General features: G+C 40.6%; 1 protein-coding gene across 10 annotated transcripts in view; it reads left to right on the forward strand.

The window, feature by feature from the left end:
* LOC118506527 (putative uncharacterized protein DDB_G0291608) overlaps positions 1-15,838 on the forward strand; it is a 61,950-nt gene extending 46,112 nt beyond the window's left edge. For 6 of the 10 annotated variants that reach the window (XM_036043780.1, XM_036043781.1, XM_036043782.1 and 3 more), the window contains 7 exons: positions 3,429-3,705; positions 3,776-4,870; positions 4,943-5,092; positions 5,160-5,704; positions 5,805-6,010; positions 6,081-6,193; positions 6,313-15,838. In XM_036043780.1, coding sequence (XP_035899673.1) covers positions 3,429-3,705; positions 3,776-4,870; positions 4,943-5,092; positions 5,160-5,704; positions 5,805-6,010; positions 6,081-6,193; positions 6,313-6,381 — 2,455 coding nt within the window. In that variant the 3' untranslated portion in view covers positions 6,382-15,838. The remainder of the gene's footprint in view (positions 1-3,428; positions 3,706-3,775; positions 4,871-4,942; positions 5,093-5,159; positions 5,705-5,804; positions 6,011-6,080; positions 6,194-6,312) is intronic. The other 4 variants (XM_036043786.1, XM_036043787.1, XM_036043788.1 and 1 more) reach the window with 4 other exon arrangements.
* Positions 15,839-15,891: the final 53 nt, after the last annotated feature.

The raw sequence follows: 15,891 nt of genomic DNA on the forward strand, positions 1-15,891 counted from the left end.
TATTGCACATACTGCTCGCAATTGCATCGACTTTGTTAAACTAGTTGTGCAAAACAAAGCAAAAAAATCAGAAAGGGACTCTTAGCTAAAGGGTAAATGTGCTTGATCAAAAAACCAACTCTTCACACCTGCAACTGTCCTGTTCCTAAAATAAAAAAAAGTAATTACACACCTTCGCGATCTACATCTCTCTTGGTTTTTCCTTTGTCTAGAAGATGCCAAGCGTAATGTTGTATAATGGCTAGTGTTGCTATCACTCTTGCTATTATAGTTTTTTTTTTGTATTACCGTGTTTGCTACTACTACTACTGTTACTACTACCATTTCTATTGTTATATTTGCCACGCATATTTATGTAATTGTTAACTACCGTAATAGAAGCTGGTCTTAACAGTGGTTGGTTGTTAGGTTTTTACGTTAACATAATGCCACTTGTGTGTCAAACTGTTTGGGTTTCTATTAGGATTTTCTCCAGTTTTGTTTTGCAAGTTGGTATCGGTTTAATGTTTAAAGAAGGCCTATATTTTTTACGCGTCTTTTTTATTAAAAAAGTTAAGTTAAATGAGAACAAAAAAATCAATAAAATTAGAATCATTTGCTTTCTAGGTATAATTTGAAATATAATCTTTACGCTACATGTGAATTAAAAGACAAAGTAAATTAAACAAGGAGTGTCTGTTAGTCAAAGTCATAAGTTGATTTAATTTTTTTAAATTGATTTCGTGTCTATAAATGCCACATAGACGTCGTCCAGCAGCAGCATCCTTATAACGTACATATAAGCAGCACGTGCCTTACACTTCTCTGTTCGTGACTGTTTTAGTGAATGAGCCATCACTTTCCACTTTCATCGGTATGAGAGTATCCTTACTAGCTACGTTTCATTTTGCATTTGACAACTACCGTACCGTTGTATTCCCGTATAGTATGTGATGCGTTTATGTGTATGGGCAGGATTTTAATGTTGCTGGTTTGTTCCGATACCGTGGGCTTTTGAGTTGCATATAGATTAACATACCTTTCAAACACCTGCATCCCGACAGTTGTTTCCGTGATTTGTTCCTTTATTCAAAGGCTGCACTAATAACTTCACACAGAAGGGAGAAAGAAATTGAATAATGCTAGTTAGTTTTAGTCCCATTTGTGATTTATAGTAACCATTCATCATTGCCCTTGTTTTCTAAACTGCAGCAAACATCTTACGTTGCTATATTTGAAGGTTTAAACAGGACTTTATTGTTGTGGTTGTAGAAGAGAAGGGAAGAGTTGTGCCATTTGTGATATAAATCCTCTTTTATGTGTTGCACAAACAGATTATGCTAGAGCCTTTAGCTGTGACATGACGATTCCTTCTTACCGGAACTTAAGATGCATCAATAGTAATGTGTTTACATGTTTCTTTTTACACCTTTTGTATCACTACTACTACTACTACTACTTCTACTACTGATCGGTATTTGTTGTGCTCGTTTGTTTCATTTAGCATATTTATAAATATATTTTTGGTTTACTGTTTCATGCTCCCATCATGTTAGGCCATAGTTTCGCTTGGAAGTGAGTGCTTGTTAAACTCCAACACTTTGTTTTCTTTACCCGATAAGCTGTGTTAAGAGGTGTATGTGCATATATTAACTTGTTTAACAAAGAATGAATTATCGCTCATCCCCATATTTGTTTGTAGCGATTGTTGCGATTGCGAACTGTTTTAAACAGACATTTTGCAGGGTTTTCGGTACGATTTTAGTCCAACCTTTTTGCTGGTTTTTAGGGTGTTATAATGTTACTTTTATTGCTTAACAGAGTGTTCAATCGTTTTGTATAAAACATATAAAAAGCATTCTTGACGTCTAAAACACGGCATTGTGCCGTAATGCTATAATAAACAAAAATAATCTCAAGGTAGAGAATCGTTGTTATCGTTGTCATCGTCGTAAAAATATATATATTCAGATTTTTTTATTAAAAAATTAAATTTGTTTTTTTGGATATTAAAAAAACAATATTGTTGTAGCGACATGAACAATAAAAAAAAACCTTTTTAATTCACCTCTTTGGAACGCAGGACGATTAAAAAGTCGCATGAAATAGTTTATCCTCGGTCATCTGTCTGCAGCACTGGGACACTAAACCAAAAATTGTAATAATAATAGACATTCACGTGATCGTGATCAAGACATTACTATTATTTCTCGTTGTATTTGCATCTTATAAACCACCGCCTCGGTCCCCCCCTCCTCCTTTTACTTTCCACCCATGCTCATGTGCAAAACAAATGTCATGTATTTTATATCACAAATAGCTTTTTGATTAATAATTTACCGCAAACCGTGCGGGGTTCGCAAAAAGAGTTTCCGTTGTGGTTTTTTCTCTCCTCTACCCGGTATAACAGTTTCTTCTCCACGTAGAGAGCCAGTGCATATTGTGTATTGTGTATGGTTGTTTTTTTTTTCGTTTGTAAAAGTGCAAGAAAAAATGCGAAATAAAAAAAAACAAACACACTCACACAAACACACAACACGCACTGACACATAAAATATTTACATAAGCTTACCGTAATTGTAATTGTAAATTATATCATTTTAATTAATACATAATTGTTTTTAATTTTTTCTTCCGCATGCTTTTTGTCCTTTGTGGTAAATTTATATTGCAAATATATCAAACTGAACTGAAACTGAAACTTCAAATCCAAAAACTGATATGTACAACCTGCCACCACCACCACCACCACCACCACCACCATTACAACAACCTTACCACCAACTGTATTATCTTCTGCAAAACTGCGTACTACTACTACTACTTCTTCTACTATACTACTAATCCTACCTTTATGCGCTACTTCATCCTCCAACCGCAACACGCATCAACTGCTACCCGAATGTAAAACCGACCTATGTATACCTTCACATGTAATCGTCGCCTTGTTTTTGGTTTTTGTTCGATTGGAAAACCCTTTACTTCCGGTGCTGATTTGTGGCTATCCGAACGTACGAATTTGTCGTGTTTCACTGTATCACTTTGCTATCGTTTATGCTCTTAAAAATGCGATACCTGTATTGCCTGTGGTTCTGTTACTTGAAAATGGTTGCAAAAAAAATGAAATGCTTTTATTTTGTAACTTTTCCCCTATGTAAAATATTACGATATTGATTTTGTAATTGTTATTGCCGTGCTTCATTAACCCCTATTTGCACTATTCCATGTTGGTTTTTTTTTTGTTATCTTTAAAAAAATCCTAATACCGTTGTTGGTTTATGCCAAAATGTGCAAAACTATTTCCATTCGCCCTGGTCGCTCAACCACTCTAACCACCCCATACACACACACACACTCTCTCACGTGTACGCGGATGTACACGTCATCCGTTTCCCTATATTCCCTTGGCCTCGCCTCACAAAACAAACAAACACACACTCACTCTGCAGTGATAATGGAAGTAGTCCCAAAGAAGCATCCTTCACGTACACGTCCAAGTCCCCGCCGGTGCAGTTGCATTCCCCTCCCTTAGCGGGTCGCCAAACGGCGGCAGCTCTACTAATGCCTTACGGTGCTGCTGACGATGGTAGTATTAATAATAGATCTCAACAAATTCTTAGAGCCGGCCCGAGCCACATTGACCGGCACCGGATCAATATGGGCGGTAATAGTATGCAGGATCGCAACCGGCACACGATGAGTGCGTCCTCGATCGATCGCCATTCGGTGAGTTTGCTGGCGGGCAATGAACACGTAGCAGTGGCCGTTTTTAATGATTCCATTCCCACACTCGCAGAACCACTTCGAGGGACCGTCGAATTCAACGCGCGGATCGGACCTGCACGGTGGCGGAGATGCGCGTTCCGTGCTGTCGATGGACTCGATGCGAAACAGCCGCGATAATAATGGCGGTGCTCGGGAGCGCTTCAGTCCACACTATCACTCCGGTCCGGGTGGCAATGGTTCCGGTCCGGCAGGAGGAGGAGGAGGAGGAGGTGGTGGTGGTCCCAATCAATCGTCCTCGCCTCCGTACTGTCCGGTGGATGGGATCGGCGGTAACGGTGGGATCAAATCGGACAGCCCGTCGCGCAAGAGGCGCCGCGTTTCGTCCCGACTGCCGAGCCAGTCACCACCCGCAGCCATCTGGGAGCATCGGCGCTCACCGCGCAATGGCGGTGGCGGCGGTGGCGGCATGATGTCTTTGATGGGGACGAGCGGTGGTAGTGCGAACGGCGGTGGTGGCAATGGTGGATTGGGGAACCATGCGATGAACGGACATCACAACTTGTCGCTGCAACAACAGCAGCCCCAATCGTCGCAGAGTATGCAGCAGCAGCAGCAGCAGCAGCAGCAACAGCCACAGCTACTCCATCGGGACCATCCTCAGCAGCAGCAGCATCATCATCATCAGCTACACCATCATCACCACCACTCCCAGCAGCAACAACAGCAGCAACAGTCACATCACCACTCGAACGGTGGTGCCGGATCTCATTTGCATCCGAGCTCGGGCGGTAATCTGGCGGCTGCCATCATATCTCAGCTCCAATCCCACGTTCACCATCCACAAGGCAGTCCACCAATTCGCCGGCCACGCTTTCACCGCGAGCAGCAACAGCAGCAGCAACAGCAGCCCCAGCAGCAGCAACAACAGCAGCAGCCACAGCAGCAGCAACGTCCCTGGGAATCGCTGACGCAGGTATTCCAACAGGCTCCGGCGGCACAGGCTCAGCACCAGCATCCGGCCTCTTCACTGATGGTCGACATCAATCAGGTACCGGTCAGTCTACCGCTTGGCCATCACCACGAGCAGCTGTGGACGTACTCGGCGGGCCCGCACATCTCAATCTGTTCCGGCCATCCAGCTGCACCACATTTGCCACCTTGCCAGGTAAATAGTGTAACCTAAGCGCTATCTCTAACCTGCAGGATCGGAAGATTAAAGATGGAATGTGTCTTGCAGGTCCATGGAGTGTACTCGCAGCCGTTTGCGCAAACGTGTGGCATCGGAGGTCACTTTGGCAGCTTTGCATCTTCCGCAGGACCGGCATTAGCCGTTCCACATCCGCCACCGCATCAAGCGCATTATCAGCATCCACATCTGGCGCAACAGGTAGGCCCATAACGAAGACATTTCATTCAGACGATCCTCTAATCCGCTCTCTGGCAAAATTCTGCAGCGTACCGATGGTATTTCGCTGGACGGGTTGGAGCATGCCGGTGCATCACCGCTGCACCTGTCACCGCTAACCACGCACGCGCACCATCTGCACGGTGCGTCACCGCAGATGACGCAGCTGACCGCGGCGGCCCAACCGATCTACATCTCTACCGAGGTAAGTGCCGTGGGTAGTGAGGTGCCCCGTACGGGCGTCACACCCGCCGGAACACTGATCCCACTGATCGCGAACGTCCCGCAGGGTCGCAACTATGAGATACTGCACCGGACGGTTCGCCGGGCGATCACGGCACCGCGGCGCAACTTTGCCCGCTTCCACTGGCCCGGTCCACCGCCGCCGCCGCCACCACCACCACCGCCGGCCCATCACCAGCACCACCATCCGGGTCACCATCACCCGACGCATCACCATCGGCCACATGCCCCACCGCCGCCACCGCCGGCCGCTCTGCAGGCCCATCCACAACCGCTCGGCCATCCGCAACCGGCCCACGTTACGCTGTCGGCCACCACGTCCGCCTACTCCGGCATACTGCTGAACTTCCTGTAAGTTGAACAACTGGCGAGCTTGTGTGAGCTCAAACCCCCAACTGTGCGCTCGCTTGGTGCGCACACGGACAGTTCGCGAATGCTAACACCAACCCAGACCCGTCCGATGTCCTTTCAGAGCCATGTTCCCGCTGTCCACGTACGGTCCGCCGGATCTCAACTCGCCCGATTCGAACGAGACGGAAAATTACGAGGCACTGCTCAGCTTGGCCGAGCGTCTCGGGGAGGCAAAACCGCGCGGTCTCGCCCGGCCCGAAATTGATCAGCTGCCGAGCTACAAGTTTAACGCGGAAACTCACACCGGTAAGGCTGACAGTGATGACTGGTTTATGGCTGCACATTGCTCATGAGTTCCCTTACGATCGTGTTTTAGGTGATCAAACATCGTGTGTGGTGTGTATGTGTGACTTTGAGGCCCGTCAGATTCTGCGAGTTTTGCCGTGTTCGCACGAGTTCCATGCCAAATGCGTTGATAAGTGGCTACGGGTAAGTATACTTGAAGTGTGGTAATGCTCACGTACGGTACTGCTAGATCGTAGGAATCTTGAAAAGCGCGATCAAATGTACTAAGTGTTTCCTTTTCGCAATAACCCGCCCTTTTACAGTCCAACCGCACGTGCCCAATTTGCCGTGGCAACGCATCGGAGTACTTCGAAAGCAGCGAGGAGCAGTAATGAGCGTTCTCTGGTATGTTGCAAAAATCCGAGATGCGGTTTACATTGTTCTTCAATCAGAGAGAGAGACTCAGTAAAACATTCAGCACTCATCTCGTGATCAGATTAATCGCGTGTTATTCGTGTATGACCAAAGCTAGTTCTTTTCTGTCCACCCTATCGCACGGCTCAAACAAACCGTTGGACGCCAGGGCATTTGTATGCTGTTTTACGCTTTAATTGTATACGTTTCCTTTACGCAAAATTGATCCCCTTCCGCCCCAAGCAACGAGCAAGAGCGCGTGGGGCGAGCTAGCACTCGCAACCGTGTATTAGTTAGTTACTCATAAAAAAAAAAGAACAATCGATATATCCGCTACAAAGAGGTGTAAATTTTAACAAAAAGTTATGAGGAAAAAGCCGATATTTGAATTTACGTTAGGCTGCTTTCTAGTTTATATTTCGTTTATATAATGTTTCTTATTTTTATTAGAAACGGAGTTCACTACTGGGAACGGTTTTGTAATGCTTTTTTGATTTTTTTTTGGCTAGCGGAAACTATATACATTTAATAAAATATAATGCAACAGTAAAACTGCGAGAAATGTTTATCACAAAGATAATTAACAAGCTAAAACCATAACGATAGAACACGAAATGATAATGCAAGCGCCATTTCGCAAAACCACCCAAGAGCAATAATTCGAAAACAACAAACACAGCAACCAGCTCAGTCAACGTATACAAACCATGTTTTCATAGGCCATAAATATAAGTAGCGAAAGTAGGGAAGGCGAACTAATTACTGCTAACTATGTATAGCGCAATTAAAGCATATATAGATATATAGAGGAAACACGTAATTAAACAAGACAAACGAGCCAACAAATTGAACTATAACACACACACATACAGAGAGACACATTTTTATTCCAATAATAGAGCGCTTGGTGATATATCTATATATGTACATGATGGTGTAACACGCAGCAGTGGTATAAAACACGATAGACAGAGCACGAGAGCTACCAAAATGTTTTAACATTATACAACCGCCTTGTTTTTAGATTGCTACAGAATATCGATTTTAAAATAGGTTTTTTTTTACTATAAACCCTTCCGTGTATCTCAAATATAATTTTTAATTTACTTTTTGATTTACAGGGTTTTCCTGTTGATAATGTAATGTAAAGGTATCGATCCTTTTTGTAAACTCTGTACATGAAATATGGTAAACAAGACTATTGTTTATACCTGCAAGTTACGCACTTACACGGGCGCTGACGGGTCGTGTACAATATCATCTGCTTTGATTACAATATCATCTGGTAACTTTACAATAAATGGTAATTGATTCCCCCGGCCATCTAAAGCCGTTCCCAAGTCAACAAGCTTTGCTTACCAATTCATGTTAAGAGCTTTCGAAAAAGATCGATGCCTTTTACAATATCAACTGAAGTACCCTGTACTATTCATTTAGTTTTCTGTACAATTTTTATTTTCTGACCCAAAATTCTGAGTTGTGTTGGATGCATTGAGCAGATAAGTGTTTTTTTTGTGCCATGCGTGAGCGCGGCTTGTACATCGGTTTCCGTTATACCGTTCTACGATTGATGTAGCTGCATTTTGCATGGTTGTGGTTTTATAATCAGAGAGCGTTACTACTTATCGAAATAGCACTGAACGATCAACGAAGCATCCACTTGTCCCGCACGAGCTCTCCCCCCAATAGGATACGGTATCTAATTGATTGTTACACATACGTAGGACCAAACTAATGCCATAATAGTCACACGATTCCATGTAATCACAACATGTATGTCCGTGAGGCGCAAGTTTAGCAGCGAGAACAAAAAACAACAAAAAAAACTAACAAATCTCATACAGATAAATTTCAAACAGAGAGAGAGAGAGGGAGAGAGAGAGAGTTACCTTAAGATTGGTTTTGTATGTGTTTTGTGCATCGGTAGCATTTAACGGTTTTTTTTGCAATAATATTTTTAGCATGAACGAGCTCCTGCTGTTGTAATCACTACCAAATGTTACGATTTTGCTTATGAGAAACGAATTAGTAGTAGTAAACGGCAAGCCTTTTAGTTTTTCATTTGGTTATCGGCGGTTTTCGGTTACTACGGTAGTTGTCCCACGTGTGCGCTTTCTTATCGTTATTATCATGCACATCGTTACGGAGAAGAGGAACGTATAGGGAACGTGTATGTGTGTGTGTGTAGTAAGGATATGCTTATACTGCTTTCATTTTAACGCTCGGGGGTGCACACGCTTATATTAGGAAAGAACTGAACCTTTAAAAATCATTCCATTTGTTACAGTTAAGGCTTGAGCGGTTAAGGCGTTTGTTTTTAAATGAGTTACAATAACTATTCTCCACCCTATATGTTTTATTCTTTATAGTGTTACTTTCTTTCTTTTCCTGTTTCTTGTTTTCGCAATTCTATGTAGTTAATGCAATTTTTTAAATTACGTTATAATAATTCGCCCCGTTTTTTTTACGTACGTCTTATATATTAGGGATACGTTTCGGTTCCGGGAATTTCATCGTTTAGCTAGTTTAGTTGGGTGTGATTGCGCTAGATGTATTAAATTCACTCCGAAGCTATGTAACAATCATTTTTCAAAGCAATATTGCTAGTGAGGCATATCCTGACAGATACAATATTTTGCGGACCGCTTCATGATCTCGAATGCGTGTGTGTTAGTGTGGAAATCCCCTGTCAACAATGATCAGATTTTGCTTAGATCTACCTGCACTAAACACGTTTTAAATTGCCATACAGCTTTATCGTAGAATATAGAATCGGAATAGTTGTGCTGTGCCGGGACGGCCGCAGACAACAGATTGGTTTCGCGCTTATTAGTTAGATTTCGTGCAGCTATTGGTTTCCGTAAAGTTTGTTTTAAATTAGCCACTAGCGGCTTGTTGTAGTGAACAGAAACGAAGAATCGAATATCCAACATTTGATGATAGAATATTTTGTGTCATGCGTTGTGTGGAAAAAAAGAGATCCCAATAACATTACCGAATCAAACAAAACCCCAACTGTCCCAATCGTCCTTCCTCGCTCATTATTCGCTATACGGTAGACACTTTAGTTGTTTCCTTGTTGTGCTGTTCCTAACGAGAATGCAAAACGAACAAACGCAAAAAACACACGCTAAACCTATTGAATGTGATTTTGGTACAATATTAGCTTAGTGAGGGACGATAAATCGGACCGGTTTGTATGTAATTTGTGTGAGTGTGTGCGTATGTGTGTGGTGAGGAAAAAATTATGTCGAAAGAACACAAAAAAGAGGTAATAGAATCCGTCATCGTAATGGGGAGGGTCATTGTTTGGAAGGAAAGAGCTATACGAGCTCGAATACAATAAATATAAACGGCGGGCATAGGACAGCGCTGTCTGGCGGGCCGCAATTTGCAGGAAGCTAATGATATCTTATAACAATTATCAATAAGAAGACAAGTACATTTTAAAAACGGGATCAATGGATTTAGATATAACGTGAATCACGCTTATGATAATGCGCTTGTGATGATGGTTTTCGGTACAACTGTATCAGTTTCGGGTAGTTTGCTTTGCCATCTTTCAATTACTCGCCCTGCTATTAGTCCTAACTAAAGCAGCAAAAAAAGCGCTTCGGTAAGGCAGTTTGATTTTGTTTTCGGCCAAATATTGAAATCTTCTTACCAAACTTTCGATAAGCACAAATTCTACGCGCTCTAGTGTAAGATGCACTCACGGTTAAAATTCTTCTCATTCGAAACCGGAAACCCACATCACTCGCTGCCCGCGCACTGCATGTTGTACTATCCGCCTGTACCACACCAGAACTGCCCGAATGCTGCGTCATGACGTCGTAACGTGGAATGAATGGGGCGCGTGTGTCTGTGATTGCGTACGCTAACGGTCGCTTATCTGGCGAGTTTTACGTTCGTTACGTTATGCTGTGTGAATGCATGAATAAGGGATGAATGAAGAAGCAAGTTATTAACAAAGTAAAACAAAACAAAACAAAAAAAAGTTTAAGTAAAACAAGGTAACAGCAAAGCATTATTGTGTGCCCCTCCTACATTCTGGACTGATCTTTATATATATACATATGATGAAGAAGAACAACAAACAAACAAAAAACGATACATATAAATATACATTATAATATAAAGCAAGCAACAACAAAAAAAAAAAAGAAAGCAGAAGAACGGACGGCGCAAACGAGTACGAGTAACCCGTATATCATCTCCGATTCGTTGTTTTTGTCCGGCAGCGCAGCAGAAACATTCCACAGTATTGTTCACACTAACCCTTTGAAGCCAAATAGCGAATGATGAAATGCATGTGAAATTTAATTACACCAAATAAAGGAACAAACTGCAGTGGCGAGCGCGCCATATCCCTTTTTAAATTGACGCACACATCGTACATTGAAAGGACAGAAGAAACAAACGAGAAAATAGAGAGAGAGAGAGAGAGAGAGAGAGAGAGAGAGAGAGAGAGAGGGAGAGAGGCGAAAACTTGTGTATGTGTGTCTGCAATCTTGCTGTAGTGTGTGTTTGTCCGTGTGTGTGTGTGTGTGTATATGTAGAGTGACGACCTTTTTAGTGGTTTCCATGTTGAGTAATTGAGCGAACGAAACGAAAAAAAGGCAGTAAGCGTGTTTATATATATAAATTACAAGAAAAAAAAAAACAGAACAAAAGTACATCCGCCCTGTTTAGTAGTCGTCAAAGGAGGAGGCCTTTATTGTTGCAGTAAAGGTTTAAATAGGAACGCAGCAAGGCAGAAACGAAACCGGCATCCTCGAACGCGCTCCCCAAAATATCTTGTATCTTCCCTTTTACATTTTAACGATGTTCAATATTTATTAGTGAAGAAAACAAATTCATGAATACATCAACGCGCTGCAACAGACGACAAAAGCCGAAAAGAAAATCGGTTACAGGAAATTTTGAAAAACAGTAAACTAAACCGATTCCCCCGAAAAACACTGCACTAGGGGAATGATCAGTGTAAAGAAAAGTGAAAGAGAAGCAAAAACAAACACACACACAACAAGAACAAAAAATTAAAATGCATTTTCGCTGCTGCTAGATGTGATAAACTTTAATGAAGAAAAGTAAACAATATATATATATGGAACGAAGAAGAAGAAGAAAAGAAGGAAGAAGAAACAACCACAAGACGAAAAAAACAAACAAACCATTAACATATAGATTAGTATAATACTACAAGATGTCCACAAGAGAAAGTGTGTTGCTAACAAAACAATAAAACTAAATAAACCACCAATGTAAATCTCTCTCGCTCTCTCTCTCTCTCCTTCTCACTCTCTTACTGGCTAGCGGCTAACCGATATTGTGCGCTATCGTGCTAGTACTTCATACAACCCGTGCATGCAAAAGCTGTCTAAATGTATAGTTTGTGTTCAATATGTACACTACACGACTTGCCAAGCTATTGTATCTGATGCACCAGTACTACTACTGCTACCACTACTGCTATCACTACTATTACTTGAATGCTTAAATTGTTTTTTTTTTTATAGGTAAATTGCCTTCAACATAATTTGACTGCTTTACCACACACATAAACACACTACACACCTTAGTACTTTACTTGTTTTAGACACACACACTAACTCTCACTGTTTGCGTCCGAACATTCTTATACTGCATATGTTTCTAACCACTGTTAAAATATTTTAACCTGTAGTTTTATACCTATGTGTGTGTGTGTAAGAAGAGAAAATGAAAAAGGGAAAACATTAGAAATTTGTGTATTAGCTCAATAACTCATCCACAAAAAAATATTATTTATCAATGTGAAGTTGTCTGGCATATAAACTGCAAGATAATCAGATCAGTGAACAAAAGCTCGCTTTTTGTTCTTTTTATTTCCTCGCTTGCTTCATTCTTTGCCAATTCTAAGTGTGTAATTTCACAATTGTAACTACTTCTCCAATTACTGTTTGGAGCGATAGATCGCCAAAGTCTTCGGATTCGATGTAAATAGCTTCGTTTGTGCAATAGTCGGACAGCCGCTACATTTCGACCGCCGGCAGCTTACAAAAGTTACAAAGCAATACGTGAACGTAACACGCGCAGGTTTAACACAAAACTGCTAACAATAAGCAAAAACCGCCCCACGCTTAATTTAGTGCTACATATAGAACAAAAGAATTTTGACACGCATAAGACCAGTCTAGAAATAGCTACAAAATAATGTGAGAAGAAATTAAGCAAAAAATAACAAAAATCAGCAAACACTACAGTAAAAAAAAAAAATAGGAAAGTCACTCACAGCGGACGGATGCAACCTAATATGCCCCACTCCTCTTTTAGCAGTAGTGAGACACTGTAATATATACATATATATATACTACATACATATATATATTTTGGGTGTGCCTTTTTATACATTGTACAATTTTGAATGTGGCCACGTAATTGTATTGTATTTTAAATTCAAAAACCAAATGAAAAGATAAAACGGGAAAGTAACATGAAAAAAAGGGAAACAAAAACTCAAAAAGAGCAAAAAAAAACACAAACCTTTGAAGAAAAAAAACAAGAACATTAATATCAAAAAAAAAAAGTATGAAACTAGTATTTGTCTTGTATTGTTTTATTCTTGTTCCGTTGTTTGAACGTTTCATGGATTGATTGTTGGGCTTGCCGTTGCTGTTGTGTTTTTTTCTTCGCATTCACCATTTTACAATTATATCTTTTCGCGCGTTTAGTGCTATTCTATATTTACTTTTTTTCACCGGTTTTTTCCTTACTTTGTTCCTTGTTTTAATACCAAAACACAGCTTCAATTATTCCCTCTAGCTAACATTTTTAGTTGTATTGTTTATTGGGTTATTTTCTTCTACTTCTATTTAGTGTGTTTTGCTTTATTTTACATTTTACTGATGTGTGTAATGGGGTGTTTCCCTTTTCCTTTCTATTGCTTCTTTAAACTTCTTTCACTAAGGGAACTTTTTTTTCTGAAATTTCATTTTACAGCCATGGTATATTAGGAACAGTAACATATCGCTCAGCACTTTAATATCAATGAAAATCGTCATCGATAAGGATTTATAAACAATGCATCCCTTTTTTTTCTCATAATTTTCCGGGTAGAGTTAAACATGCTTTAGTTCTCGCAGGGTTTTCCGGGGTATTTAACGGGCTTTCCAGATATTTTGTTTTTACATCATATTAATATTTTTGAAAATTTTGTGAATTATCAAGTATACGCGTCCTTTTATGAATTCTATGAATATTTTAAAATACGCTTTTAATATGTTTTATTGAAATTTTTGCTGTTGCAGGCAAAAAAAATCCTGCTTAGGGGTTTTCAAGATTCAAAAAATGGAAGGAAATTAAAAATATTTCAATCAAAATTTGCTCCTTAGTTTTCAAAACAACAATCTCTGGACGAGAACAAAATAACTGGGATAGCGTAAAAAATTTTCGGGAAACTATCTTTTTTTGGCAATCGTTTGAACAGAATATCATTATCTTTAAACCATTCCGTAAAAAAACTATTCACCTTCAAATAAATTTTACAATAAAAAAAGTCAAATGTAATTGCAACCAGTTATAAACACTTTTCTATTAAGTTGAAACCTAGCGGTTTCTTCTAGTTTCCCTATACCGGTTTGGTTTAATTTCTTACTTTACTTTCATGTATTTCAATCGTTCGTTGTTTTGCTATTCAAGTACATTATATGAGAATGATAAGTATGTGTGTGTGCGTGTGTATGTCTGAATTTACGTAAAGCAATAATGCGTTGAGAGAACGAATGTTTTACGTTTTGCTTGTTAGAATTCGCGGAACGCGCCCTTAACTTCAAGGGGGAAAGCACATTATAATTCTCTTCTCCCAGCAAAACTCAGCTCGCCTCTTCCTAGTTGTTCCCTGAATGGTTCTGTCTTTCATTGAATGAAGTCAACATCATAGTTTCTAGGTATTTTACATTGTTTCACTGTTATAACACTGGTTGTTTATGGTTCAGCTGTCCTCCGGTTGGTGGCTTCGGCTAAAATGGGCAGCCCTTTAATGAGCACGCTGTAACGCCGCAATACTTCCCCTTCCAAAGCGAATGTCCCTTTGTAATTTTTTCTCTTCAACTTACTGTATTATCCTACCATCATTTTATGCATTGCGCTACTACTTACTACTACTACTACTACCCATCACTGCTACTATTAATTAATCAAAAATAGGTGTTTGAAGCATTTGGTTTTCCGTTTCCGTCTTTACATCCGACCTTACATTAAGCGCCTAGCTGCTCTGTGTACTTTTGCTCGTGTAGTAGTAGCAGCCCACCATGTTGTTTTTTTTTTGTGCCAGTATCATCATTCGCAGGGCCATTATAGCTCACTTCTCGAAACACTACCAGCAGTAAAGACGGGACACAGTTGGTTGGTGGTCTGGTGGTTTACGTTTCTGTTCTGTTCCGTGTTTGATTTTTCATCACTATCTCTCTTTCTCTCTCTCTCTCTCTCTCTTGCTATCTCTTCGCTCTTCCTTGCTTGTACTGGACAGTCGTTTTCTTGGCATATCCACCATTATTACTAGCGCACTCGTTCCTGTTCGTATACTTTTGTAAATGCCCGATATTAGTAGCCAACCTGCGTGCGCTTCTTTTGGTGTGGATAATCGCATTACTGGATATCGCACGGTCCCACCCAACAAGCATAAATGCATAAACATTATTGTACGGTAGATGTGTGTGTGCGTGTGTGTGATAGGCAACTGTTAATCGGAGCGAGCTACTACTCGTAATCATGTGCTGTAAATCACCATATTAAGAATGCTTAACAATCCCTGTTTTGTGTGTCACCTATCTCTCGGACAGCGCAGCGTTGGCTCTCGACCATAGTGCGCTGTTTTGCTCTCCCGTTTGGGTGCTATAGTACAGGGAATAAAAGAACGTAAAAAGGAAACACAGAAAAAATATTACACATATATTAACCAGTCACACACACCAGCTACTACCGGCTGGTGTGAATACTTTTTTGGTGTAGGCACATTAATGGCTGAACAAGTGTAATAACGCGGCAGGCAACACATTCGCAGAGAAGATTGTGTCTATTATAATGCAAACTCAGAACCCAGTGTGTCCTACCACACGGCGGTTGCGGTATTTTAATGATTTCTTCCAATACCAAAACCCCTGTGTTGATGGTGGTTAGGAACAGATCGAACCAATAGACAGAAAAGATGTGCGCATATGGATGATTAAACATAAGAATTTATGAAAAAAAAACAATACTTACATAGAAAAGACAGAACTAGGAAGAGGAACATCGAACGTGAGGCAAAGCTTGGTTGGTAAAGTATGATCATATTCTTGTATAGCAGCAGCTAGAAACGACGCTGGAGTACATCATTTATTCGTTCACTACCAGCAAAAAAAAACAATACACACACTAACCGAATTAAATCTAATAAAGATGCGTATAATTGTGAACCGTGTCAGTGTTATCTGTGGGATGGACGATATTAAATTTTTAAATTTGTA

Source organism: Anopheles stephensi, chromosome 2 (genome assembly GCF_013141755.1).
Source record: "Anopheles stephensi strain Indian chromosome 2, UCI_ANSTEP_V1.0, whole genome shotgun sequence".
Lineage (NCBI taxonomy): Eukaryota > Metazoa > Arthropoda > Insecta > Diptera > Culicidae > Anopheles > Anopheles stephensi.